The 27,274-nt window shown below is 49.5% G+C and overlaps 1 protein-coding gene and 1 non-coding gene across 10 annotated transcripts; both read left to right on the top strand.

Moving 5' to 3' along the window:
- The first annotated feature begins 1,706 nt into the window (after nucleotides 1–1,706).
- On the top strand, nucleotides 1,707–27,214 carry CHD3 (chromodomain helicase DNA binding protein 3). Of its 9 annotated transcripts, none has more exons than XM_037144877.2 (40): nucleotides 1,707–1,985; nucleotides 6,491–6,603; nucleotides 7,077–7,247; nucleotides 7,496–7,617; nucleotides 9,091–9,374; nucleotides 9,604–9,734; nucleotides 9,923–10,073; nucleotides 10,243–10,436; nucleotides 10,721–10,954; nucleotides 11,132–11,335; nucleotides 11,869–12,080; nucleotides 12,863–12,994; nucleotides 13,390–13,489; nucleotides 13,912–14,103; nucleotides 14,271–14,471; nucleotides 14,840–14,977; nucleotides 15,259–15,380; nucleotides 15,533–15,706; nucleotides 15,838–15,979; nucleotides 16,209–16,340; nucleotides 16,958–17,075; nucleotides 17,296–17,420; nucleotides 17,638–17,869; nucleotides 18,167–18,333; nucleotides 18,795–18,972; nucleotides 19,403–19,468; nucleotides 19,941–20,026; nucleotides 20,171–20,304; nucleotides 20,819–20,963; nucleotides 21,352–21,514; nucleotides 21,638–21,759; nucleotides 21,863–21,998; nucleotides 22,109–22,210; nucleotides 22,396–22,524; nucleotides 22,915–23,023; nucleotides 23,219–23,351; nucleotides 23,660–23,901; nucleotides 24,940–25,103; nucleotides 25,346–25,478; nucleotides 25,958–27,214. In XM_037144877.2, the coding sequence occupies exons 1-40, from the start codon at nucleotides 1,730–1,732 to the stop codon at nucleotides 26,196–26,198; spliced, it is 6,330 nt and encodes a 2,109-aa protein (XP_037000772.2). In that variant the 5' UTR covers nucleotides 1,707–1,729; the 3' UTR covers nucleotides 26,199–27,214. The 9 variants fall into 9 exon arrangements, with proteins under 9 accessions (XP_037000772.2, XP_037000774.2, XP_037000775.2 ...); XM_037144879.2 differs by having other exon boundaries at nucleotides 7,493–7,617; nucleotides 9,935–10,073; XM_037144880.2 differs by having other exon boundaries at nucleotides 7,493–7,617; nucleotides 10,261–10,436.
- On the top strand, nucleotides 20,429–20,568 carry LOC119049074 (small Cajal body-specific RNA 21). The gene has a single exon (XR_005082445.2). It is a non-coding gene; the product is annotated as a small Cajal body-specific RNA 21 (non-coding RNA).
- Nucleotides 27,215–27,274: the final 60 nt, after the last annotated feature.

Below are 27,274 nucleotides of genomic sequence, written 5' to 3'. Positions count from 1 at the left end.
AGTAGAACTGAGATGAGCTATGTACCCTCCTTTCTTTGCTAGCCTTGCTCACATGGCAAATTTTATTTTATGACTTCCCTAATCAAGTCTCTGGATGAGAAAGCTAGTTTTGGACTCCCTTTCACTCTTCCATTTGATTACCACTTTAAAGGTAAACACTGGGTACAACTGGAAATTAAGGGTGAGAATCAGATGAAAATTATGAGTATAATCCCCTACCTCTTTCTTTTCTCAGTTCCAGTTACTTTTTTCTTTCATGGTACCTCAGTTTCTTCCACTTTACATTGTTGGAGATCATGGAGGAAGGGAAATACACTGAAATAGGAGGAAAGAGAAAATCATTTCACAATCTTCAGACTTGACTTTCCCCTTTATTCTAAAAATGTTTTATTTACCCCTAAATTAACTTTCCAAGTAAGATGAATTTTATATTAAAGCAACTGGGGGAGAGGCCAGGTAAAGGAGAAAAGAGTGAAAATAAAATACATAATTATTAATCACCGAAAAGGCTGGGCAAAGGGGAGAATCAAACATGGACTCCTTTGAAAAAAACTCAATCATTGTATCTATTCATATCTCTGCCCCAAAAGTCACTAGGATTTCTACCACTTTTTTAAAGAAAGAAAAAAAATCCAGTATCACTTCTCACTTGAAAGATATGTACACAATTAAATGCATTTTGACTCCAATGAGGTATGTAGAAAGAGTTATATATAAACATATATTTCATCTTTTTCCTTTTCAATGCCTGAAGGGGAAAAAAACCCTTCACATCAAACCACTCCCTTCTGAAGTATTCAGAAAAAAAAAAAGCGCTTTTCTTTAGAGAAGGGAGGTGGTGAGGAAGAGACTAGTAAAGAAAAGAAAAAAATTAAATGTAGTTGGACTAGTATCTAACTAGTTAACCTTTAACAATTTATGCTGATGTCAGACTGAGCATGAGTACTGATTAATGCCCCCCCCTCAAATATTTTTTATAAGGGGGAGTTAGTCACAGCAGCCATTTTTGTTTTATGCAGAAATCCTTCATGCCCCCCCACCCGCGCACACACACACTCAGTACACAAGGAAAATATCTCTATTAATAATCTGTGCCCTAATCAGTTATGAAAAAAGGGAGAAATTTGTGGGTTTCTGGGTAGAGATTTGGAGATGGGGGTGTAACAGGGAGGAGAATGGGGTGGGGGTGAAAAATGAAATATTAAGCCAGCCATTTTGTTTTAAAAGGGGATTTTCCCCCCTCTCCCTTTCTTCATGGAGGGGGTGGCGGTGCTGGAGGGGGGGTTGTTTTAAAAATAATTTCAAGGCGGCCATCTTAGTGCCTCAGCTCTGAGAAATATTTCTGAGCGCCCCCCTCAGAATTTAAATATATTTAAAGTAACAGAGAGGGGGGTAGAGAGAAGTCGAAAACTTTTATATATATATATATTTTTTAATCCCCCTTTCTTGTTCTCTTGGAAGGAGAGAAAAGGAAAAAAAGTCTCTCCTCAATTTTTTTCCAAGAAAAATTTTGGGGGTGGTTGGGCCCCCCTCCTCAGACGGCGGCCCCGAGGGTGGGGGTTTTGGAGGGGGGTGGCCCAGGGGTTTGGGGGGCTGGGGGAGGCTGAGAGGAGGAGGAGGAGGACGCCGCCGCCGAGAAGGAGGAGGAGGAGGAGGAGGAGGTGGTGGTAGCGGTGGGGGAGGCGGGCGGGCGGTGGGTGGGGGGGGGTGGGGGGGCCAGAGCCACAGGATGGCTTCCCCTCTGAGGGACGAGGAGGAGGAGGAGGAGGAGATGGTGGTGTCGGAGGAGGAAGAAGAAGAGGAAGAAGAGGGCGACGAGGAGGAGGAGGAGGTAGAGGCGGCCGACGATGATTATGAGGACGACGACGAGGGAATACTCGGGCGCGGGCCGGGCCACGACCGGGGCCGCGACCGCCACAGCCCCCCCGATTGCCACCTCTTCCCGCCGCCGCCGCCGCCGCCCCCGCCACCGCCCCCGCCGCCAGGTAAGCGGCCGCCCGACTCACCCCCCACCCCAGCTCGACTGGGAGCCGCCAGCGCGCGAGGCCGGGCGGGGGCGAGGCACCCACCGCGCGGCCGAACCTAGGCGAATCCCGGATGCGTAACGCCGTCTCGGGCCCGTCGCCCGCGGCGGTTCGGGCGGTCCGAGCGGTCCCCGCGGGCAGCGGCGGCGGCCGCGGGGCCGGGCCTCCTCCCCTCCCCCGCCGCACCCCTCCTCCGCCGCCGCCGCTGCCGTCGCCGTAGCCCCGGCTGGTGAGCGCTGGGCGCGAGCTGCGCGCGCGGACCGGGCCACTCGGTCGCGGCTTTCGGGGGAGGAGGAGGAGGAGATATTTTTTTTTTACCCTCGGCGGGGAGGGGGTAGGCAGGAAACGGCCAAGGCGAAGCCAGGGCCCCCTCCGTGGCCGAACGAGGGACCGCGGAGACCCTGGCGGCCGGACGGCGGCGTGGGGGAGGGGCGCGTGGGGGAGGGGCGGCCGCGCGGGCACCCCTCGGGCGCCGGCCCGGGTGGGGTTGAACTGAGGTAAAGTGGGGTTTCTGCGTGTGGAGGGCACCGCGGCCCTAACCGTCTCCTCTTAGGAGTTGGGAAGGTAGGGGAAGCGGTGTCCATCGGACCCCCACCTGCGGGGACTTATGTGCCCGCCAACTCAGGGGCGTGCGGTGGGGGAGGGGTCGTGTGAATGTTTGTGGGCGGCTGAGGACTGGGGCAGGTGGTGGCCACACTCCACTCAGACCATTTCCTGGAATCCCTTGCTCCTATCCCTGCTCCACACAGCTCGTCATAGGGAGAGCAGGCACCTAGAATTGGGGAAACCAGATGCCCCCAGTTCCACCTCCTTTATCTCTTTTTTGCTCTGGGCTCTTTTGTGTCAAGTGCGCCTCCCCCTTCCCACCCCCCCCCCCTGACCCTGTCAGTCTGGGGTGGCCGAGCTGCCCAGCTGTGACTCCCTCGTGGCTGCCATTCACTGTCACTCTTGCTGAAACCACCCACACCCTGACCACTTTGGGGGATGTAAACTGCCCACCCAGCTGTTCTGCAGCTTGACCATCACTCAGCACTCCTCCCTGGGGATGACAAGTCGCCGGCGCACTCTGAGCAGTTCCTCCAGTTGTGGAGGGGACAGAACGCTGCCTGGCACCAGGGGCCCAGCAATGGCCCCACTCAGACCACCCTCATAGTGAAGTTATTTCTAGTTTTCTTTAGGATAGGCGAGCATCTTTAGGATGTTCACCCTCTGCTTGGGTAACGAAGAGGGATATCCGCACCTCCAAGCCTCTTGGTGCCATGCAGCACGAATGCACCAAACTTCAAACCGTCTAACATGTTCTTTGTAAAAGTGTCATATTGATCTGTGGTGGCTTATCTGGCATACGTCCTTTGAGGGAGTGTGAGGTACTTTATTAGGAGGGCAGAAGGATGGTGTCTGATGGAAATAAGGATAAAGCCCCCTCCATCACCACCACTGAAAAAGAGAAAAGTTTTTAGAAAGTTATGCCAGTGAGCCCATTGATTTGCAGGACGGAAAAGGAATAAAGAACTGTGGGGAGGGAGGATGCCAGGAAAACAGCCTGAGGGGCTAAAAAAAAGGGAAAGAAAGGATGTGGGGTTATGTTAGGGGATTGGCAGCTGTCACCTATTTGCATTTTGAGCTTGGAATGTGGTATTTGGGTATCTTTGATTCCAAATTTAGGTATGTGAGAGAAAAGCACTAAAGAATCTGAGGTTGAGAAGGGTCTTTGTGTCAATACTCCCTCCCCTTTTTCTCTTTGCTTTCTGAATAGACCAGAGGAAACATCAAATGTTTGTAAAATTCATTATTTGAAGTGAAAACCCACCTCCTCTGCCTCCCAGGGCAATTTTATCTCCCTTTTAGCCCTCCAAGTGCAATGAGTGACCCAGATATACCCCTTAGATGACTTTGAGGTAAAACTTCGGGAAAATTTTTTGTCTGTTCATTATTTGTCTCCGTAAGTGTGAGCTAAATAACCCTTCTCTAAGGAAATTTGTTTGGGCTGCTCTCCCTCATCCTTTTATAGAATATGAATATGTGCTCATTGGAGATCTCTGTTGTTTTTCATTTTGACTGCTTTGATTCTCACCATTTTGTTTTACATTCTTACCAAAGACCAATTTTATCCCTTCCCCCCTCTCCAGTCTCCTTACATTGTTAAACGTTTAAAATAATAGCACTCAGAATTGATGGGGGAAGGGAGAAGGAAGCCCAAAACTCATTTCTTCTCCCTCCCCCTTCTGGCAAGTCTAGAGAAATAATATAACATAATATATAGATGTGATTCCTTGAGGTGGGGGTGGGGAATGATTGTGGGTGGTGCGGAAAATTCTGGTAGTTTCTTTGCAAAAGGTCTGAAGATACAAACCCACCCCCTGCATGCAATACGCATGTGCAGCAGGCCTATTATGGTGGTTCGTTGTGGGGGAAGGAGGGGAATTTGAGAAAAAAATAAATATATGTGTGAGAGATTGATGGTGAGATTAGAAGAGGGGCGGGCGGGAGGCGAGGCTTGTTGCGAGACTCCTCCTGCTTTCTCTGGCTGCCCGGCTCCGCCTTTCGCTCTTCGCCCGCCCTCCTCCCCGCGCAGTCTTCTCGAGATCTGAGCCGGGCCTGTGGGAGCGTCTGGGCTCCCGGCCAGCATTGAGTGGCTGGTGAAACAGAGGTTGGGATTTAGATTTGCTTTATTGCCCTCCCTTTCCTTTCCTCGCCATTCTGCTTAGCCTCTCCCACCACCGTCGTCTTCCCAAGTTCGGAAACCTCCCGCTGTGGTGGGAAGTGGATTTAACTGGCTGCTGCAAGGTCCCAGGGCTTGTGTCCCACCCCCCGGCTAGCGGTGACCCAAGCGGTTTCCCTGATCCTTAGCCAGTTGGCCTGCTCTTGCCACTCTTGGGGCAGCCCGGTTTCCATGCTCATAATAATCTAAGCCGCTGGGGTTAGGGAGAGCTGGCTGCTGAGGCCTGGCGTCTTATTGACTTCCTATTTCCTATTAGTGTTTTCACTGCTTTCCCCCACGGAGGGGGGCGAGGTCGCTTTCTGCAGGCACCTCCCCTCCCCCCACCGCAGAGTGTCTTCCTGCAGGAGAGGACACAGGATGCAGCAGTTACGAGAAGAAGTAACATTGAAGGGATTCTGAGGCAATGGAAACTGAGGCCTCAGGCGTTAATTGTGGCTAATTTTCCCTTGGCTGTTGTGGAAGAAAGGATTGTGTGTCCTCGAGCAAGCGGCTGGGCGAAGCCCAGGCTTTCCCCTCCTTCACAGCCACCTCTGCCAGAGCAAGACAGGTCTGGCTGGTTAGTCTGGTGCTTGCTGTAGGAGGGAAGCCAGTCAGGGCTCCATGTCTGTGTGGCATCAGTGTCTTCCTCTGCATGGAGTAACTCTCAGTCTCCTAAGCCTCCACAGACTGGTGGGGGTCGTGGAGAATGGGGCAATGGGGACATCAGAGAAGAACCAGCCAAGACCTCTAAAAGACATTTGGAAAGTTAGGGACCTAGCCTGCTGCAAGCAGGTATAGGCTGTCCTTGATTTGTGTTCATCAGTGTGAGGGTATGCTTGTGCATTTGAGGATATATATATAGGGTGTGCCTGTGTCTATATCTTTGTCTGGGTCTCCCATACTGTTTACATATGAATGGTCAGGATGTCTGGAACTAAATTTGGAAACCAAGGGTGAGGCCAAGGGACAGAGGATAGAGTCCCAGAGTTCTCAAAGGGAGCAAGGGTATAGAAATAGATTTGAAAGCAGATTCTAGGCTGCTTGGGAGGAGGATAATTAGATAATTGTGGAAACTTCCTACTGTTGGGTTAGAGTGCAGTGAAGGAGCCAGACACTGATCCTGTGGGCTAGAAGTGAAAATGACCAGCTGAGAATTTCTTTTCCTCCAGGGAAGGGTTGAAGTGACAGGAGGCTGGGTGATCATCTGTAGAAATATAGAGGCTTGCCTCTTCGTAAAAAGTATGTCAGAGCCCCACGGTGTTAGTGTGAGAACCCAGGTGTCCACCTTTGGCTCTCCCTTCTCAGCATCTGGCTCAGGGAGCTGCCAGCTTGTGTCTCCCCACTCCAAGTGTTGGGGTCAGGCCAGGCCAGCAGCTGGGCATGGCTTCCCTAGTTCCTGGGCAGGATGCCAGCTGGCTAAGTGAGGTTTGGGAAGGCAGGAGGAGCACTGGCGGCAACTAAAAGGACCTGCCACAGTCAGAGCCCATGATCTAGAGCTTGGTCCCTTGTTAGGAGGGGAGAGAAGGGAGTGGTTTGGCTGCTCTTTTCTTCTGACCCCTGACCTCCCATTCGGAACCAGAGCATCCCAAGGTACTTGAAAGAGTCTCTGCATCTAGTGAAGGGGGTCAAGGTGTGGAGGAATTAATTCCAGAGTTCCCAGAGACTGGGAAGTAGGAACTGAGGAAGTAAAGGAAGGGTGATATTGAGGGGCGGCATCAACTGGGAACCTAGAAGCTTAGGTTTTCTGGTGCTCTCTGCTCCAAAGATAAGGATGACATTCGACTGCTACCTTCAGCATTGGGTGTGAAGAAGAGAAAACGAGGACCCAAGAAGCAGAAGGAGAACAAACCAGGAAAACCCCGAAAACGCAAGAAGCTTGTAAGTGTTAAGGATTCTTTGTCTCCATAGTAACACTCCAGAGACCCATTCCCAGAGACCTAAATGTTTTCTGGTCCTAAATGCCAGTTGGAGGGGATCCTGAAGTGAGGGAAGCCTGACTTCCCCTCCTGCTCTTGCTGGCCTGTGTCTCAGGTGTCACTCATTACAACCTAGTGAAGAGCCCAGTTTTCTTTGTGACTGGCTTTAGCAGCACAGAGAAGCAGTTGAAGGAACAGGCTCTGGAGGTAGACTGCATGAATTTGGAGCCCAGCAGTACTCTGCTTTCCTGGGCAGTTTATTTAGCGCTCTGTGCCTCAGTTCCCTCATCTGTAAAGTAAATAAATAAATAAAAATAGATTATTGTCTCATAGAATTATTGTGAAAATTAAGAGATAATATGTGTTATATGCTGAGAACAGTTCCTGGCACATGGTAGGGCTGAAGAAATGTTATTTTTTATTTCTCTTCCTTAGGACAGTGAAGAGGAATTTGGCTCTGAGCGAGATGAGTACCGGGAGAAGTCAGAGAGTGGAGGCAGTGAATATGGAACTGGACCAGGTCGGAAGCGGAGGCGGAAGCACCGAGAAAAAAAGGAGAAGAAGACAAAGCGGCGGAAAAAGGGGGAGGGAGAGGGGGGACAAAAGGTGAGTAGAATTAGGGAGTAAGAGGGAGAAATCAGTATTAAAGACAGGCATGAGGAGGAAGAGCCCCAGGGGGAATGGATCATTAAGTGGAGAGGCTATAATAGGTGAAGGGTGGGGATTGGGCTAGAGAGTGGAAAAGGAAGCTGAAAGCCCAGGGAAGCTGGTGGGTATGTAGAGGAGTCATGTTGGGGGCCTAGGATAGCAGCTGGAGAAGCACCCACTCACTAAAGCCTGGTCTTTCCCAGCAGGTAGAACAGAAGTCATCGGCAACTCTGCTTCTGACCTGGGGCCTGGAGGATGTGGAGCATGTGTTCTCTGAGGAGGATTACCATACACTTACCAACTACAAAGCTTTTAGCCAGTTCATGAGGTGTGGTGGGACTGAAGAGTCCTTGAGAACAGACACTTTTTATTTGGGGGAGGCTTTGGCCCCTCTGGAATATGATAAAGGCTAAGAAACTGACATCTAGAGAAATTCACAGCACACACTCACAAAATTCCACATGTAATTTTGGCAAATCCCTAGACTTCTAAGGCTCCAGGGACCCCAGTCAGGAACCTTTCATGGTCGTGGGGGGTGTGTCATAACGCCAGCGCTAGGTTAGAAAATGCTCTAGTGACGAAATATAGTGAAGACTGATAGCCCTCTTGCTACAAGCATTTGTTTCCCTTGTATCACTTCTCCTTAGACTGGAGCTGGGAGATAACATCAGCATTCTCCAGTTTTCTTTGCTCAGTTATCAAGTCCTCGGCCCCTACTTCAGGCCCCAATAGTAATGGAGGATGCATGGCTAGCTAGCATCAGGACCTGGGCTTCAATAGCTCCCAAGTAAAGTATGAGATAGCAGAGATGCTTTTTAGGGAGCAGGCACTTTAACATAGTAGTTCAGTACTCTGGAGTCAGCTTACTGAGGTTCAGGTCCTAGTATCATCTTGGGCAAGTTACTTCTTTAATCTTTGGTTTCACATTTCTAAAACAGAGATGTCACAGTATGCACCTCATAGGAGTCTTGTGGGGATTTGATGGGATGGGATAATGAATGCAAAGCCCAGTATAGTCAGTGCCTGGCTCCTAGGGAGCGTTCAAAACCTGGTGACTGTCATCAGTACTATTGTCTCATCCACCTCACTGCTAAAAGACAGTGCTTTTGTTAGCACCGTGATCACCCATGTCCCCACGAGAGCCCGTCACCCCACTGCAGAGAACAGGATGGCCTGTTAGACTACCTGCTGGGATCCTTCATTGGGGCCCTTGGAACTTGTTAGAAAATAGAAACTCATAGTATTATCGTGAGAGCGAAATGAGACAATGTATATGGAAGTATTTTATGAATTGTAGTATATAAAGGTAAAGCATTTTTACTGGTGTTATTTTCATTTTTATCTTCTGTGCATTTAAGTTTTGTTTCTATTTATTGAAATACTTTTTAAAAAATCTTTTTGTTTTCAAAAACTTTTAATTTTCAAATTGATATTATTCTTTTTTTTTTTTTTAAGATTTTATTTACTTTTAGAGAGGGGAAGGAAGGAAGAAAGAGAAATACCAATGTGTGAGAGAAATATTTACTGGTTGCCTCTTCTTGCACATACACCCTCAGCTGGGGACCTTGCCCCACAACCCAGGCATGGGTCCTGACCGGGACTCAGACTAGCAAACTTTTGGCCTGTGGGACAGTGCCCAACCCACTGAGCCACACCAGTCAGGGCTGATGTTATTCTTAATAGGACGTACTTTCACCACTCAGGAATCCTAGCTTACACATAGACTTAATTGATGAGGGGAAATGGCAGTATTCCCAGACCATCTGTGGAGAGTCCAAGTCTTCTGCTTCTGTATTTACAGGCCCCTAATTGCTAAGAAGAACCCTAAGATCCCAATGTCTAAGATGATGACCATCCTTGGGGCCAAGTGGAGAGAGTTCAGTGCCAATAACCCCTTCAAGGGGTCGGCAGCAGCTGTGGCGGCGGCAGCGGCTGCTGCAGCCGCAGCTGTAGCTGAGCAGGTGTCAGCTGCTGTCTCATCAGCCACCCCTATAGCACCTTCCAGATCCCCCGCCCTTCCACCCCCACCTGCTGCTGATATCCAGCCCCTACCCATCCGAAGAGCCAAAACCAAAGAGGGCAAAGGTAAGAAACTCTCTTCTTTGAACAACTGTCACTCTCCAAACTTTATGTTCTCAAGTGATATTCAAGAACTCTTCTCTCCTCAGTCCTGATTGTTGCAAGAGAAATGCTTTCCATGAAGGGGTCTCCGTGAAACCATAATGCACAGAGGAGTCCTGAGGCCCCTGTGACCTCCATTATTCCAGAATGTCATGTCTCTGCTTTTTCTTCCTCATTTTCACCCCTCATTCAGGTCCAGGCCATAAGAGGCGAAGTAAGAGCCCCCGAGTGCCCGATGGACGCAAGAAGCTTCGGGGAAAGAAGATGGCACCACTCAAAATTAAACTAGGGCTTCTGGGTGGCAAGAGGAAGAAAGGAGGCTCAGTGAGTAGCTTCTCCTTGTTGGCTCTACACCTGGGGTCCTCTCTGTTCACTATACACCAGGGGTGAGGGGTCAAGAGCTGGAGATTCATACACAGGTCCTTGAGGGAGGCTGGAGTGGGAGCCAGAGGCCAAGGGGGCGGGGAATGGAATGAAGTTAACCTTCCTGACAGCCATGGGGCTATGGGTAGTATGTTTTTCAGAGTGATGAGGGCCCCGAACCAGAAGCCGAGGAGTCAGACCTGGACAGTGGCAGTGTCCACAGTGCCTCGGGCCGGCCTGATGGCCCTGTCCGCACCAAGAAACTAAAGAGAGGCCGGCCAGGAAGGAAGAAGAAGAAGGGTAAGAGGTGTTAGCTGTATGTGATCCTGTCAATTTGCTTTCTTCTCATTCCTTCGTTGTCTTCCTTATTTTCAATTTTGATTTCTTTATTCAACCCTTCTTTCTCTCTCCTCCCCCAATCCCTCTTTCTTTCTCTCCGTTCCTTTGCCTCCACTGGGGTATATGACAGTCCTGGGCTGTCCTGCAGTGGCCGGGGAGGAGGAGGTTGATGGCTACGAGACGGATCACCAGGATTACTGTGAGGTGTGCCAGCAGGGTGGGGAAATTATTCTGTGCGACACCTGCCCTCGTGCCTACCACCTCGTCTGCCTTGATCCTGAGCTTGACCGGGCTCCTGAGGGCAAATGGAGCTGCCCCCACTGTGTGAGTACCTTTGCCAGCATCTTACAGCCCTCAGGGACCCGTCTGTTTCCTCCTTGGTCTCGGTTGTCCTCTTCCTATGCCCAGATGGTTTGTCAGTAACAGATGTTTAAATGACCAGGATTGTAGTTTGTTTCTCTCCTCATTCCTTTGCCCTCCCACGTAAACATTTTTAGGAACTAGTATGTCCTGTTCCTTTGTTCCCACCAGTTTTCCATCTTTGCCTCTTCTTCCAATCTCATTCCTGTTTCCTTTCTTTGTCTCTCTGTCTGTCCTTGGCCTCCCAGGAGAAGGAGGGGGTACAGTGGGAGGCCAAGGAGGATGAGGAAGAATATGAAGAGGAGGGAGAGGAAGAAGGGGAGAAGGAGGAAGAAGATGATCACATGGAGTACTGCCGTGTGTGCAAGGATGGTGGGGAGCTCTTGTGCTGTGACGCTTGCATCTCCTCCTACCACATTCATTGTCTGAACCCACCCCTGCCTGACATTCCCAACGGTGAATGGCTGTGTCCCCGATGCACAGTGAGTGTACCCATCTCTCAGTGTTGACTGTCAGCCCAACTCCTTCCCCATCTCTGGGTCCCAGGTGTTTAGCTCTTTTTCTTCTCCCCCAAATTAGCCTTTGATTCCCTTGTGGGACCCCTGATTGGTTCTTTCTGCTTCTTTCCTTCCTCCTTCTCATGTGCATCCATTCCACAGTGCCCTGTGCTAAAAGGCCGTGTGCAGAAGATCCTGCATTGGCGGTGGGGGGAGCCACCCGTGGCAGTGCCAGCCCCCCAGCAGGCAGATGGGAATCCAGATGCCCCACCTCCTCGTCCTCTTCAAGGCAGATCAGAGCGAGAATTCTTTGTCAAGTGGGTAGGATTATCCTACTGGCACTGCTCCTGGGCCAAGGAGCTTCAGGTACAAGGGCTCCGTCTTTTCCCCTGTCCTGTGACCCCATTTATTGCCACTCTCACTGTCTCTCACTCCTCTGTTCTCTGTTCTTTCATATATACAAACTTTGCTTTCCCTCACTTCAAGCCTCTGGTCTTCATACTGTACCTACTTCCTTAGTTTGCATATGTGGTGCTTTTGGTCTCTAGTCCTTTTTTTCTGTCTTTGGTAGATTTCTTTCCTTTAGATATAACATAGTCTTCCTTAATTCCATCTCTTTTTTTAATTTATCTTTAACCATGTTTTACCTGTATTCTCAGTCTTAATAAACCTAGTCCCAGCCTCCTTTTGCTTACTGCATCCCTACCCACACCCTGACTTTCTTCTGTCTGTTTCATTGTATTCTCCTGCTTTGGCTTTAATTTATTATGTGTCTCATCCCACCCTTTTCACAGCTCCCTTTTCCATGCCACTTCCTCTGGTGGCTTCTTCCCGTTTCCCTTTGTTCTCTCTGGATGATGGGATTATCTCTCCCCTCCACTTCCTCTATGCCTCATCAGCTGGAAATCTTCCACTTGGTCATGTACCGAAACTACCAACGGAAGAATGACATGGATGAACCCCCACCCCTGGACTACGGCTCTGGTGAGGATGATGGGAAGAGCGACAAGCGCAAAGTGAAAGATCCGCACTATGCTGAGATGGAGGAGAAGTACTATCGTTTTGGCATCAAGCCAGAGTGGATGACTGTTCACCGCATCATCAACCACAGGTGAATTCTTGGTCTATGGGAAGGCCTTGATCCTGGGGTATGCCATTTGTAGCAGTTATGGCCCCATGCTAGTAATTTGTTAACTAACCAAATAATTGATCCATCTGAATAACTCCTGCTGTAGCTTCAGCCCTTTTGGTCCTATTTCCTCTGTGAGGATGGGAGAAACGAGGAGCAGAGTCCAACCCAGCACTGACTTTTTTGTCATTGTGGCCTTTAATCTCTAGAAGCATAAGAAATGACACCCGAGTCTGAGTATCAGACATGAAAGCAAAGCGTGAAAAATGTGTTTCATTCAGTGTTTCTTGTATTTCTTTCTTCACGGTACTTACTACGGCCTAATGTTATAGTATATATTTATTTTTCTACTTCATTGCTCTCTTCCCCAGTAGCATATGAGCTTCATGAGAATAGAATCATTTGTCTGTTTTGTTCACTGCTGAATCACCAGTGCCTGGCATATAGTAGGGGTATATGCCTACTACTATAGTAGGCATATAGTAGGGGTATATGCCTACTATATACTCCTAGGCATATAGTAGATGCTTAGTAAATACCGATTGGATGAATAAATGGTGTTGAAGCCTAGAGGTGTTTTTTGATAGTTGATTTTAGGAAGCCATCCTGAAAAAGCTAAGGTAGTATTTCAGCTATTCTGAACTTCCTTCTAGTGGTCAGCATTAAGGATTAGGTGACCAATTATGTGTGTTTGCTGATAGTTATGTTTATTATGGCTTTTTCCTACTTGTAATCCACATTATTTTTCTCCTCCTGTCCCACAGTGTGGATAAAAAGGGGAATTACCACTATCTAGTAAAATGGAAGGACTTACCATATGATCAGTCTACATGGGAAGAAGATGAAATGAATATCCCTGAATATGAAGACCATAAGCAAAGCTACTGGAGACACCGGTGAGGGAGCCATGTCATGGGTTAGAGGGAGCCTGAGGATAGGGACAAAGCTAAACCTCCAACATAAAATGAGGTACAGTAGGGACAGACCCAATCTAGCATTTATTAGGACTTTGGGATCCTGGGTTAGGTTATTTGGGGTTAGGATCAGGGTTGGTGAAAAGGCAGTGTGAGGATGAGAGATTTGGCCTGAGTAATGGGAGAGAGGATGCTCAGGAGTAAGGAGGGTTAGCTGTAGAGGTGAAATCTAAGGGGTATGAGGGTAAAAAGCCTGGGAGAAAGGAAATGGGAGAGAATGTAGGTCATGGGAATTGGGGGACAGGTCTAGAACTGTTCAGAAGAGTGAGAGGGGGTACTAAGGCCCAGGCCTCACTCAGGACCCACTGTTTCCCCAGAGAACTAATTATGGGAGAGGACCCCGCCCAGCCCCGCAAGTATAAGAAGAAGAAAAAGGAGTTGCAGGGTGATGGGCCTCCCAATTCTCCTACTAATGATGTAAGTTTTTTTCACTTGGCCTTTCTTCCATTTCTGGAGCGATGGTGATTGAGTATTTCCCAGGGGTTACTGACAGAATGTCCCAGAGTTTCAACATCTTTGAATAGTAGTTCTTCCTTCAATATTCACTCTTGTCCCAAGAGTGCCTAGGAATTTTGGCATAAGGATGAGAGAATCACTACAGACAGCAGAACACAGGGCTCTTCAACCAGTTTCCTCCCTCACAATGCTGCTGGGTGTTGTTTTAAGGAATGAGGGGGAGGAACTAAAGACTAGAACTTTCTTGAGCTTGGGCTGTAGTGGAGGGAATTGTAATCCAACTTGGTATCAGTGCCAGGGAGGAGAGGAGAAGGAGGAAATCAAGACCAGAAGAACAGCTGAGTTCCCATTGAGCTTTTTGACTTCTTGACTCTACACTACAGCCTACAGTGAAATACGAGACTCAGCCGCGGTTTATCACAGCCACTGGAGGCACACTGCACATGTATCAGCTGGAAGGGTTGAACTGGCTACGCTTCTCATGGGCCCAGGGCACCGACACCATTCTGGCTGATGAGATGGGGCTGGGCAAGACCATACAAACCATCGTCTTCCTCTACTCACTCTATAAGGAGGTGCTCAATTCTAAGGCCTTTGAGGGGGACAGCTAGGCTGACACCTAGCCTGAACTGGGGAATGTGGGAGTGGAGGAGGAGAGCACAGGATGTGGGGGAGGGTGTGGCAGGCAGAGAACTGGAGTATACAACCTAGACTAATAGTTTCCTCTGCCCTCTACTGCCAGGGCCACACAAAGGGTCCCTTCCTGGTGAGTGCCCCACTCTCTACTATTATTAACTGGGAGCGGGAGTTCCAGATGTGGGCACCAAAATTCTATGTGGTGACGTATACGGGTGATAAGGACAGCCGAGCCATCATTCGTGAGAATGAGTTTTCCTTTGAAGATAATGCCATCAAAGGTGGCAAGAAAGCTTTTAAGATGAAGGTAAGCCCCTCTGCCTCATATCCTCTAAGATCTTCAAATCTGTCATTTCTTTGCCCTAACCAGGATTTCAGTTCCTTTATTCCTTACTCAGCTTTCCACCTCCTTTACCCACCCTCACGCTTCTGTTCCTACCCTGGAGATGTAGGAGGTACTCTCAGGGGTGTACATGGATCTGTCAATACTGAACATGTGTTGAAGGTTTTGGGGCCGTGTTCAGTGAACCCTGCATGTATCAAAGTTGGAGGACAGGATTACTGGCTCCCTTTGGGAATCATCATCAGGACAGGGTGTCTTGGTAAAGAGTGGGGGTGGAGGTCTAGGTGCTGGGATGTCTGGTGGCAGCCGAATGGATGATGTTGTGTTGGCAGAGGGAGGCACAGGTGAAGTTCCATGTTCTCCTGACATCGTATGAGCTTATCACCATTGATCAGGCAGCACTTGGCTCCATCCGCTGGGCCTGCCTTGTGGTGGATGAGGCCCATCGACTCAAAAACAACCAGTCCAAGGTGAGTGAGATACTTAGACCTTAGAATCTTGAGGTTGTGGACTCCTACTTGCCTTAGTCCTAAAATATTTAAGTTCCAGGGACTTTTCTTTAGTCCAGGAGGCAAGATACCTGGGAAACTTCTGGGGAGAAGTTCAGGTTGGAAGAGGGTGCGGACTAGGGATTTGGGGCCTCTGATCCTGAAGGAAATGGAAGCCAGAGGCACGAAAATGTTGATACTTTGCACCAACCACTTGCCACTGATGGGCCCTTTCTCCTGTCTTTCCTTGCACCATTATCTAGTTTTTCAGGGTCCTCAATGGTTACAAGATAGATCATAAATTACTGCTGACAGGGACTCCACTGCAAAACAATCTGGAGGAGCTTTTTCATCTGCTGAACTTCCTTACCCCGGAGAGGTTTAAGTAAGTAGCTCCTTAGGGTAGTCTGCAAAAACAAGAGACTGAGGGGCTAAGACAAGTCGGTGGAGGATTCATCTGAAGTGAACAACGGAGCCTGAGGTCAGGGGCAAAGAACCTGACAGCTGTTCATTTTCTTGCTTCCTCCTGACTGCTAGCAACCTGGAGGGCTTCCTAGAGGAGTTTGCAGACATATCCAAAGAAGACCAGATTAAGAAACTGCACGATTTGCTGGGGCCACATATGCTGCGGAGGCTCAAGGCTGATGTCTTCAAGAACATGCCAGCAAAGACAGAGCTCATTGTTCGAGTGGAACTGAGTCCCATGCAGAAGTGAGATTCAAGGAGGGTTACCTAGACTAGGGGTTGGGGATTTGTCGGCAGCTTTCCAGGAGTTGGTGATCAAATGCAACATCATAATCACTTCCTTTATGTCTCTTCTATACCTTCGCCTTGGTCTTTAGGAAATACTACAAGTATATCCTGACTCGAAATTTTGAGGCCTTGAATTCACGAGGCGGTGGGAACCAAGTGTCTCTGCTTAACATCATGATGGATCTTAAGAAGTGCTGCAACCATCCATACCTCTTTCCTGTAGCTGCTATGGTAGATACAAGAGCTGGGGACTGATCAATAAATGCCTGGCTTTCTAAAAGTAGAGGAATTGAGCACAGGGCTAATTAAAGCTGGGCTGGGAGGCTGGGGGAACTGGATTTCTGAGAAGAGTAGAAATTTAAAAGGTACAGAGACCGGATTTGGGTTTCTAGCTTCCTAGGCACAGTCAGAATACAGGGCCATGTTTCCTGACCCTCTTCTTCTTTCTCCCTTTTTTTAGGAGTCCCCGAAACTCCCCAGTGGGGCTTATGAGGGTGGGGCACTTATTAAGGCATCTGGGAAGCTCATGCTGCTACAGAAGATGCTTCGGAAGCTAAAGGAGCAGGGACACAGAGTACTCATCTTCTCACAGGTGACCCAGCCCTGTAGCTCATTCTCACCATCAAACTAATCCCTTATCTCTTATTCCTATGCCTGCCTTAGTTTTGAAAAGTTAGGAGATTACGTCCTTAAGAGTTTCTAGTATAGCTAAATTCCTCTTGGCTTCTGATCTGTGTTCTTTGGAAGTTGTAGTTCAGCTTCTTTTAAGTCAGATAGAAGGGGGAGAGGGTGAACGAACCATTTGCCTCTTCAAAGAGGTCTCTGGGGATTAGTACTATTTCTTAACCTTATTGGAGAGGTGATGAGAGTACAGACCTTTTGGAAATCTGATGAACGCTCTGGGTCCACACTCTAGGAAAGCTGCACTATTATATAATTGTGTACATATTTTCAGGGGGCCCATAGGTTTCTTTGAAACCTTTTCATGGGTTTTAGAGAAGACACTCTGCCTTAGGAGAAAGCAAGATGTTTTGATAAAAATGTGGAATGAAGGAGTGTTGGGAATGGCAAAAGCAGCACCAGGGGAGATAGGAATGCAGAGGTACAAGTGTAAAGACTGGGGTTGAAAGAGAGTAAACAGGTAGTCAGAGCAGAGAGGGCACACTACTGCCTCCTAATTCTGGACTCACTTCTTTTCCCTTGCTCTAGATGACCAAAATGTTAGACTTACTAGAGGACTTCTTAGACTATGAAGGCTACAAATATGAGCGCATTGATGGTGGCATCACTGGTGCCCTGAGGCAGGAGGCCATCGATAGATTCAATGGTAAACAGGGAGTTACCTCGGTCCCTTCTATGTGTGGGAGGCCTAAGAAACCTGTGCCTCGGTTCTGGGCTGGGAGGGGCATGGCCTGGGAGGATATTAGCCACTTGAGCTTCTGAGCTGAGGACATGGTTGGTTGGTTGTAGTCAGAGAACACCTAGGAGCAGGTAGACTGAATTACTGGCTACAAGAAAAGCCTGATCTCCTAATTCATACCTCCTAGCTCCTGGGGCCCAACAATTCTGCTTTCTCTTGTCCACCCGAGCTGGGGGCTTGGGCATCAATCTGGCCACTGCAGACACTGTCATCATCTTCGATTCTGACTGGAATCCTCATAATGACATCCAGGTGGGAACTCGCCTCCTAGAGGTCCTGCACCATTTGGCAAGGACACATGAGTTCATGGAGGAGGGTGTTGTGTTTGGGGGTCAGAAATAAACCTCTTGGTAAGGGAGAGGGGTGGTGTTGAAGACCCTTTCCTGCTAGCCTCCTTTCTTGAGCATGTGGGTGGCATTCTCCCCTGTTACTCCCCTGGCCCATCCTCACTTTCTTCTGCCCCCTGCAGGCTTTTAGCCGGGCTCATAGGATTGGCCAGGCCAACAAAGTAATGATTTACCGGTTTGTGACTCGTGCATCAGTGGAAGAGCGAATCACACAAGTGGCCAAGAGAAAGATGATGCTCACACATCTGGTGGTACGGCCTGGGCTGGGCTCCAAGGCAGGCTCCATGTCCAAGCAGGAGCTGGATGACATCCTCAAATTTGGCACTGAGGAGCTATTTAAGGACGAAAATGAGGGTGAGAACCTCTTTTGCAGCTCCCTGGAAACTGGCACCTGCTTTCTTGTGAGTACTTCTCTTCTGAAACCCTTCAAGGCAAACGCCTCTGTTTAGTCTGTGGAGGAAGGTTGGCCTCTTTTCTAATATGTAGGGTTGAAAACAACAAATTGCTACATTGACTTCTGGGGAAAAGACCTTCTCTAGAGCTCCTGTGGAAGGGAAGCAAAGTAGAATGCTTTCCTTTGATCTTTCAAAAGTTCTGCCTGAGGTTCTGGTTGGAACTCAAGAGTTCCTTCTCATTCTTCATCTCCACCAGGGGAGAACAAGGAGGAGGATAGCAGTGTGATTCACTATGACAATGAGGCCATTGCTCGGCTGTTGGACCGGAACCAGGATGCAACTGAGGACACAGACGTACAGAACATGAATGAATACCTCAGTTCCTTCAAGGTGGCCCAGTATGTGGTGCGGGAGGAAGACAAGGTGAGTGGCTAGGGCTAGGTGCTGTCTATCCTGGGCTGACTCTAAAGGGCAGTTTCCTTTGCTGTACCTTGAAGTAGAGGGATCCCCCTTCCACTCATTTTTTTCTTTTTTAAAAATCTGATCTTTTACCATAGTGCCCAGCAAAGAGTAGCAGTAGACCACAAACAACTTCTCAGTCCAATGGGTGATACTGGACTTTGGATAAACACTTAGGCACAGAAAGCACTGATAAACATGGAAGGGTACCTTCTGAGACAGAGCAGGAGGGACACAGAGGGTACTAGAGGAGAGGTTTAGAAAAGGGAAATAATGAGGAGAAGCATATTGAAGGTAAAAAGATAAGGAAAAGGAAAACATATAATGTCCAGGAAATTTACACAGAGTTGAGAACTAAGAAGCAGGAGGAAGGAAAGGCTTGGGTTAAAAGGGAGCTCACTAGGATTCATCCTGCTGCTGTTCAGATTGAGGAGATTGAACGAGAGATCATCAAGCAGGAGGAGAATGTGGATCCTGATTACTGGGAAAAACTATTGAGGCATCACTATGAACAGCAACAGGAAGACCTAGCCCGGAATCTTGGCAAGGGCAAGCGGGTTCGCAAGCAAGTTAACTACAATGATGCTGCTCAGGAAGACCAAGGTGAGTACCGTCTCTCTCTGCCTGACCCTGTCCCCCCATGCAGAAACTGAGAAGCAAAGAGTAGTGAGGAGGGGCCCAGAGGCCAGGGGCATTTAGTTGGAAAGAGGCCTAGGGAACAGGGCTTTCCTTACTAAAGGGGAAAGAGATTAGGAAGGATCGGTAGGAGCTACCCAGAGGCTAGGAGGATTTGTAGGTAATCTAAGCTACTTGGTGGTTGTGGAGGGCTCACATGGACACTCAGAAGTTTTTGTGGGTTACACAGGATTCAGGAGGTGCCCAGAGACAAGGTGGGTGGTAAGTGGACATGGTTCATGATATATAGTCCCAAAGTTAGGCTGCGGGCAGTCATCCAGCATCCCCAGGAGATGTCTGGGTGGAAGGGGCTTGTCCAGGGAGCCGTCAGTGACCACTGCACCCTTTCCCTTCTCAGATAACCAGTCAGAATACTCGGTGGGATCAGAGGAGGAGGATGAAGACTTCGATGAGCGTCCTGAAGGTAGCATCTGTTTTCCTGACTTTCTATCACATCTCTTTCCATTTCACTTCCTATTGTCTTTTAAGCCCATTGTTTTTATGTAAATGAATGCTTTTTTTTTGTAGGAAAAAAATGAAGATTATAAATAAGCAGAAAGGAAGAAATATCGCTAATCTCACCACTGTTAAAATTTGTAATATATAACCACACAGGCTTAGATTCCTAAATGAAAGATCAAGAAAGGTTACATCATTTAACATTCCCATCAGTAATCTTGCTTGCATCAAGTGTTTACTACTAACTTTCTCAATATCACTTGATTCTTTTAGACCTACTGAGTTAGTAGTTCTGAAAGTGCTTGGAAGAAAATTAGAAGTACCTCAGACATGACACAGGCCCTACCTGAGTTTTGTATCTTGTGGGAATGAGGTGTTGGGAAGGACTGAGGGGTGGAAGATGTTGTGGATCTACTAACTGGGTCACCCCTGCCCAGGGCGTCGACAGTCAAAGAGGCAGCTCCGGAATGAAAAGGATAAGCCACTGCCTCCACTGCTGGCTCGAGTTGGGGGCAACATTGAGGTGAGAGCTGGGTCTGGGCCCCAAGAGTTCCCTGAGGAGAGAATGAAGGCTGAGGGTTGGAAATTGAGTCACCGAAGGGAGAAAGAACCAAGAAATGAGATGCATGGACACCATTACCCACTCCCTCCTCTCCCCCATTCTCAGGTGTTGGGATTCAACACCCGTCAGCGGAAGGCCTTCCTCAATGCTGTGATGCGCTGGGGGATGCCGCCGCAAGATGCGTTCACCACTCAGTGGCTGGTGCGAGACCTAAGGGGCAAGACTGAGAAGGAGTTCAAGTGAGTGTGGGTGATATGGGACAGAGTTGGATGAAAGGGTAAGAGCTTTGGGTGTTACTTTCTTCCTTTTGGCCACCATATGATGTGATCTTACTCAACTGATCATCATGCTCCCTGCTATTCCTGGCTTGGTTTCCTGGGGGGTGGGTTTAGCCTAACCCACCCTCCCTCAGACGAGCTTAGAGTAGAGAGGCCAGGCTTTCTTCCCCATGGGAGAGGTGGTTAAGAGAGGAGCCTCACCTGGACTGTCCTGGCCTCACATTTACTTGGACACGATAACCAGGCAGGGAGCTGGTGGAGAGGATGAAGAACTGACTGATGGGGCCTAGGAACAAAGTACCAAAGCCAAGCAGCCAGTAAAAGAATAAGGGGAGGGGCACATGGGGGTTTAGGATTTGGAGAGGCTCAGGGGAGGACCCCTGGAGGCACCTGGGGAGTTTAAGGTTGAGGGGTTCTGTAATTCTTGTGCTGCTCAAGGCTTTTCTAACCCACCCTCTATCCCCATGCTCCTTAGGGCCTATGTGTCTTTGTTCATGCGCCATCTCTGTGAACCTGGGGCAGATGGCTCTGAAACATTTGCTGATGGGGTCCCTCGGGAGGGCCTGAGTCGCCAGCAAGTGTTGACCCGAATTGGTGTCATGTCTCTTGTCAAGAAAAAGGTATCAGTCTTCCTTCTCGATAAAAGAACCAAGCTGGAGCTCTGGTTGGTGGATTGAGTGCTGGCCTGTGAACCAAGGGGTCACCAATTCAATTCCCAGTCAGGGCATATGCCTGGGTTGCGGGCCAGGTCCCCTGTAGGTTGCAAGAGGCAGCCACATGTTGATGTTTTTCTCCCTTTCTTCCTCCTTTCTCCTCTGTCTAAAATAAGTAAATTAAAAAAAAAAAAAAGAACCGAGCTGGCTGCCTGGGCCCTGTTCCTCCTGGGCCCTGTCTCTCCTCTGCCTTGCATTCCTGAGTTCCAGGCTCAGTCTGGTTGGAAATGAGACAGGCGACTAGAATTTTCTGTGTGTCCATTGCCTAAAGCAGATTCTGCATCTCTCCCCTCAGGTACAAGAGTTTGAGCACATCAATGGGCGCTGGTCGATGCCTGAGCTGATGCCCGACCCTAGTGCTGACTCTAAGCGCTCCTCCAGAGCCTCCTCTCCTACCAAAACATCTCCCACTACCCCTGAAGCTTCTGCTACAAATAGTCCTTGCACCTCTAAACCTGGTAATTGGGCCAGAAGGGCGGGAGAGAAGGAGATGAGGCTAGTATCTGATGGGACCAGACACAGAGTGATTGGAGTCAAGGTGGGGAAGTTTCTGCCTTCTTTACTCTTCCTTCCCCCTATAGCTACTCCAGCTCCAAGTGAGAAAGGAGATGGCATAAGGACACCACTTGAGAAGGATGAAGCTGAAAACCAGGAGGAGAAGCCAGAGAAGAATAGCAGAATTGGGGAAAAGATGGACACAGAAGTGTGTGGCTCCCTGGCTCCCCTGAGGAGAGAGAGTAGGGGGATCTTGGAGGCCAGGTGTCTGGTAGCCCTCCAGTTCATTCGGACCCATTGTTGTCTTCCAGGCTGATGCCCCCAGCCCCGCCCTATCACTTGGGGAGCGGTTGGAGTCAAGGAAAATTCCTCTAGAGGATGAGGAACCAGTGGTGTCTGGAGAGATGGAGCCTGAACCTGGGTACCGAGGGAACAGAGAGAAGTCAGGTGGGTGCATGGACTTATGAGTGATGGGCTTAGAATTTGGGGGCTCGCTCTTCTGGGGTCCGAGAATGAGGGTGACATCCTCCCTTCCTGTCCTTTACCCCCTTCCACAGCTACAGAGTCGACGCCGGGAGAGAGGGGGGAGGAGAAGCCATTGGATGCACAGGAACACAGGGAGAGGCCGGAAGGGGAAATGGGGGATTTGGGCAAGAGAGGTAATGGGTGGAAGGATTGGACCTGGGTACCTGAGGGAATCAGGGGAGGTGGAGTCTGGGTGATCAAATGCCTGGATCCTGGGTAGATAGCTGTTACAAGTCCCAAAACAGTACAGGATGTACATAGTCTTGGGACCTGGAAGGAGACTTCTGAGGTCTGAGCTTGGCTCCATCTGCCCTAACAGAAGATGTTAAAGGGGGCCGAGAGCTTCGACCTGGGCCTCCTCGAGATGAGCCAAGAGCCAATGGGCGACGGGAGGAGAAGGCAGAGAAGCCACGGTTCATGTTCAATATTGCAGATGGTGGCTTTACAGGTGGGGGCACCTCTTACTGCCACCTACTTTTCATTGGGATTCGCTCATCCTTACGGGGTTTTTCATTTTGCCTGAAGCCTTCTGCTACCTTTAATTCTAAGTACCTGCCCTTGAAATGGTTCATGCTATTTTTCTTCCTTGCCCTCAGGCCTTCTTAAGTGTACTCCTCACTCCAAAGTTATCTTTATCATACCTTTATTCTTAATTCTAACTTGAACCTTGTTTGTAACTACTTTTATTTGTAGCCCTACCCTAACCTTGACTTGTTCCTCAGAAAGAGCCCCTTAGTGTTCTCTACCACTATTCAGTTCCCTCCTCTATACCTGTTTATTGGACTGGATGTGATTTGAAAACTCCTGATGCCTCATCTGTCTTCCATTCTCCTTTCAGAGCTTCACACACTATGGCAGAATGAGGAACGGGCAGCCATTTCCTCAGGGAAACTCAATGAGATCTGGCACCGAAGACATGACTATTGGCTTCTGGCTGGGATTGTCCTGTATCCTTCGATAGAAATACAATAAGGGGGGGGAGTTCTCTCAACCTGGAAAAGGAATTACAGAGAAGAGGTGTCCACACCCGGGGAAGTGGGCATAGTGCCACACCTAGGTGAGATCAAGCCAAAAGGAAGAAGTGTCCATAGCCCAGCCCAGCCCTGTTAAATTCCTTGATAGTCCCCTTCCTTCATTGGCAGCCATGGTTACGCACGGTGGCAGGACATCCAGAATGATGCTCAGTTTGCCATTATCAATGAGCCATTTAAAACTGAAGCCAATAAGGGAAACTTTCTGGAGATGAAAAATAAGTTTCTGGCCCGGAGATTCAAGGTGGGGATGAGGGAAGAAGGTAACAATATTGAACAGGGGTTGGGTCAGAGGTGGGCCCACTGGTTGGACTGTAGGGTTTAACACTTTGAGGATGGTGGTGATGCCAGAGGCCAAGAGCAGAGTGTAACCTTATGTTTGGGAATGTGGTCTGGATCTGGGCCGATGCTAGGGGAGGTATTGGTGTGGAGCTGGGGATTCCCTGGGCCAGCAGAAAGGGCAGTGTGGTCTCCAGGGTTGCCTGTGGCCCACCATCTACCCACTCACTGCTGGCAAATCCCTGCACTAATCCCTTCTCTCCATGCCCTTAGCTCCTGGAGCAGGCGCTGGTGATTGAGGAACAGCTTCGGCGGGCGGCCTACCTGAATCTATCGCAGGAGCCGGCGCACCCCGCCATGGCCCTCCACGCCCGCTTCGCCGAGGCCGAGTGCCTGGCTGAGAGCCACCAGCACCTCTCCAAGGAGTCGCTGGCGGGGAACAAGCCGGCCAACGCCGTACTGCACAAGGGTAAGGGCCGCGGCGGCCCCGCGCGGGGGAGGGCCCACAACGCTGCGTAAGTCTTCACCCCGCATCCCTCAAAATCTTCCCACCCCTCTGATCCCTTTCCCTCTGAACCACCCCCCTCTGACCCCTAACCCCACCCCTGACCCACCTGACATCCCCTTGGTTTTTAGTCTCTAGAGTTTATGTAGCCAGCCCTCATCCATGCCCAGTAGCATTCACATCGGTGCTTAAAAGAGGGACTTTCTCCCCAGAACCCCATGAGACTGCACATCCCCTCTAAAGGGCAGAACTTCTTTGCTGACCCACATGCCTGCCATACAGCTAATAGCACCCTCCCTGGGGTCTTAGCCTGTGTAGAGCCCACAAAAATCCTTATCTGCAATCCCACAAATCACATTCCTTACATCTCATTTACCCCACAAGACAGAAAATACCACCATCCCACCTTCTGACCCTACTCCATGAAACTTCCCTCTGACCTTCAACCCTTCCTCCCAAACCCTCTTACCTTGAAAATAAAATACTAAATTCCAAAGCCCTTTAACCATCTAATCCTATCTGATATAGTGACTGATTCCTGGAACCTTTGATTCCTGTTCTAATTCCTTGAATCTGTAATGCTGACCCTGTAACCTCCCCTCCCCCATTACATATTAAAACCTTGATCCCTAAATCTTTGACACCACTTAACACTTCCCCATGCCTCCTGACTATTTCCTTCCCATCATCCCCAACCCCAAAACCTCACTCTTCCAGTACGGGATGTTCTGACAACTCCCCGCCCCCATGTCTTCCAATGTCCTCCCCTGTCTCCCTTTTTTCCATAATCCCTTTCCTCCTTTCTTCTCTCATCTGTCTATGTGGTGATCTGGTCTCACTGCCTCTTTACCTGACATCCCCTTCTACCGAGTCACTCTCTTTTTCTGCCTACTTCTATAATTTTCTTCTCTGGTTCTTTGACACCCGTATCCTCTTGCTCTATTTTTCTGACTTTATCTGTTCATCTGACTCCTCATCTCTTCCTGGCTCCATCTCTTCCTTTGCCTGTCTTTCTCTTGCCCTTCTTTCTCTGTGGCCCGGGCCCCAGTTCTGAACCAGCTGGAGGAATTGCTGAGCGACATGAAGGCAGACGTGACCCGCCTGCCAGCCACGCTGTCTCGAATACCCCCCATCGCAGCCCGCCTTCAGATGTCAGAGCGCAGCATCCTCAGCCGGCTGGCCAGCAAGGGCACGGAGCCTCACCCCACACCGGTAACCCCCTTTCCCTCTAACTGCGTTCCCCTGTTGGTACTCCTACACACGTACATACACGTACATTGAATCCTATACAGTATGGAAAAACGATACACTCTAGCGTATTCCTCACCCTTGAGTCTCCATGCCTGTATGCTATGCCCTGCAGTAGTTCTGGAGTTTGGCCCATAGCGTTTTCCCTGCAGCTTCTTTCCTTTTGGACTGTGGACCTTCTAACCTGGTCTTGCTCTCTATTCCAGGTGTTTCCTCCAGGTCCCTATGCTACACCTCCGGGGTACGGGGCAGCCTTCAGTCCCGCTCCCGCTCCCGTAGGGGCCCTGGCCGCCGCAGGCGCCAATTACAGCCAGATGCCTGCAGGGTCCTTCATCACAGGTCAGCCAACTTCCTCTCATTTCTCCTTTTCTGAGTTTATCCCTGCTCAGCTACCCTTTTGCTGCTCCAGCCCATCTCATTGTGGTGGAAGTACCCTGTGTTTTATGGAAAGAAATTGTTCTGGGCTTTCTTCCCCCCACACTTTCTTAGCTTCTCTTCCATTTCCTTTGTCACAAACCTCATCCAGGGTTTCAGTGGTTCTAGAGCTTTGGTAGCTCTTACCTGAGCGTCCTCCATCTGTGTTACTTCGGGGAAAGAGAATATGAATGAAAAGGGGGTATAGTGAAAGTTGGAACAGGTGTCCATCATGCGACACAAAGGGGACTGTCAGGGAGAGGGGTTGCCCTGGTCTTTCTACCACTACCCTGGACAGTTGCAAGTGGCATGAGGTGACTTGGAAATGAGAGTATACTGTTGTCAGAAAGTGATGTTTGGGAGTGAAAGAGGGATTGACACTTCCTTATCCCTTGCCCAAACAGCCGCCACCAACGGCCCTCCAGTGCTGGTGAAGAAGGAGAAGGAAATGGTGGGGGCGTTGGTGTCAGACGGGCTGGATCGGAAGGAGCCCCGAGCCGGGGAGGTGATCTGTATAGACGACTGACTGGATCCCAGGCCTGCCCATCACCCAGGCCCCGAGCCCGAGGTCGACCCCCAGCTCAGGCTCTGGGGCCTGCTGCCAATCTTCCACCTTCCCCATCCCTTGGGCCACCACTGGGCTAGGAGCCCCTTTGCCCCTCTCTGTGACTCCTCTCTTCAAGAAGAACCCTTTGTCTTTCTGCACTCCTGCACACCTTTCCCACCATGCTTTGAAGACTGCTGGTGAGAAGAGGTCTGGGTTAGCAGGGTCTTCCAAGTACCTTTATCCTCCACTGCCAAACATACACAGCTTCTCAATAAATGGTTGTGGGGAGGAAAGAGGTGGATCCTCCCCAATCTTTATTCCTGCAATATAATATAAGCTCCATCTTGTGCAGAAATGGGGGATTAGCATCGCCTGGCCTTTAGAAACTTTGGTAGGGGAAAGGAGCTTTGAAGAGAGGAGGCGGACATTAGATAGGGATGACAATGAGCCCAGGGAGGGAGAAGGGAAGAGGAGGGTGGCTGCATGTTTCCTTTCCCTACCTCTCCTCAAATAGTGTGGAGCAGTTACAAGGGAGTCAATTGCTGTTCAGCCTCAGAATAAAGGCGCCATTCACTGGCTGTTACCTCCTGTGTACTGGCATCTTGTGTCGGGCATCTTACCCCCTCCACAGGGGCCAAGAACTACCCCTACAAAGAGAGTAATGGTTGGGTGATACTCCCTCAAGCCAAAGAGGAGTTTCCCAATCTGCCCTAGGGACCCAGGTAATCTAGAAAGGGTAGGAGAAAACACAATGGGCCAGGTATTAGGGGAACCACCAGCTCTGGGGCTTAAGTTTTTTGAGGACTTCCATCCCTACTGAAGGCCTGAATATGGACTAAATTTGAGTGGGTTAGGCAGGGGGCCTAATCAGGGGACTACTTTGCTTTTAGGACCAGAGCAAAATAATAAGGGCAGGTTAGGGAGACATGGGCATACCTTCTCCAGGAGGGGCTGAGGAGAGTGGCAGTTTGCATGGCGAACCCCCCACTTCCTCTTTGCTGCCCCTTCATTTTCTTGCTGCCCCTTTCCCAGTCTCTTCACACTCCTGGTCTGTCCCAATCCCCTCTTCTGTATCAGGTTTATTGGTTGTACATATAAATTATACTTTCCTTTCTGTGTGCTTTGTTATTTTTGAGTGGGGGTGTTCTTTGATTGGGGGGAGGGATAAGGAAAT

This window comes from Artibeus jamaicensis, unplaced genomic scaffold (genome assembly GCF_021234435.1).
Source record: "Artibeus jamaicensis isolate MK-2021 breed Jamaican fruit bat unplaced genomic scaffold, CSHL_Jam_final contig_781, whole genome shotgun sequence".
Classification (NCBI taxonomy): Eukaryota; Metazoa; Chordata; class Mammalia; order Chiroptera; family Phyllostomidae; genus Artibeus; species Artibeus jamaicensis.
The sequence above is the reverse complement of the archived record's forward strand: the minus strand, read 5'-3'. Positions and strand labels throughout refer to the sequence as shown.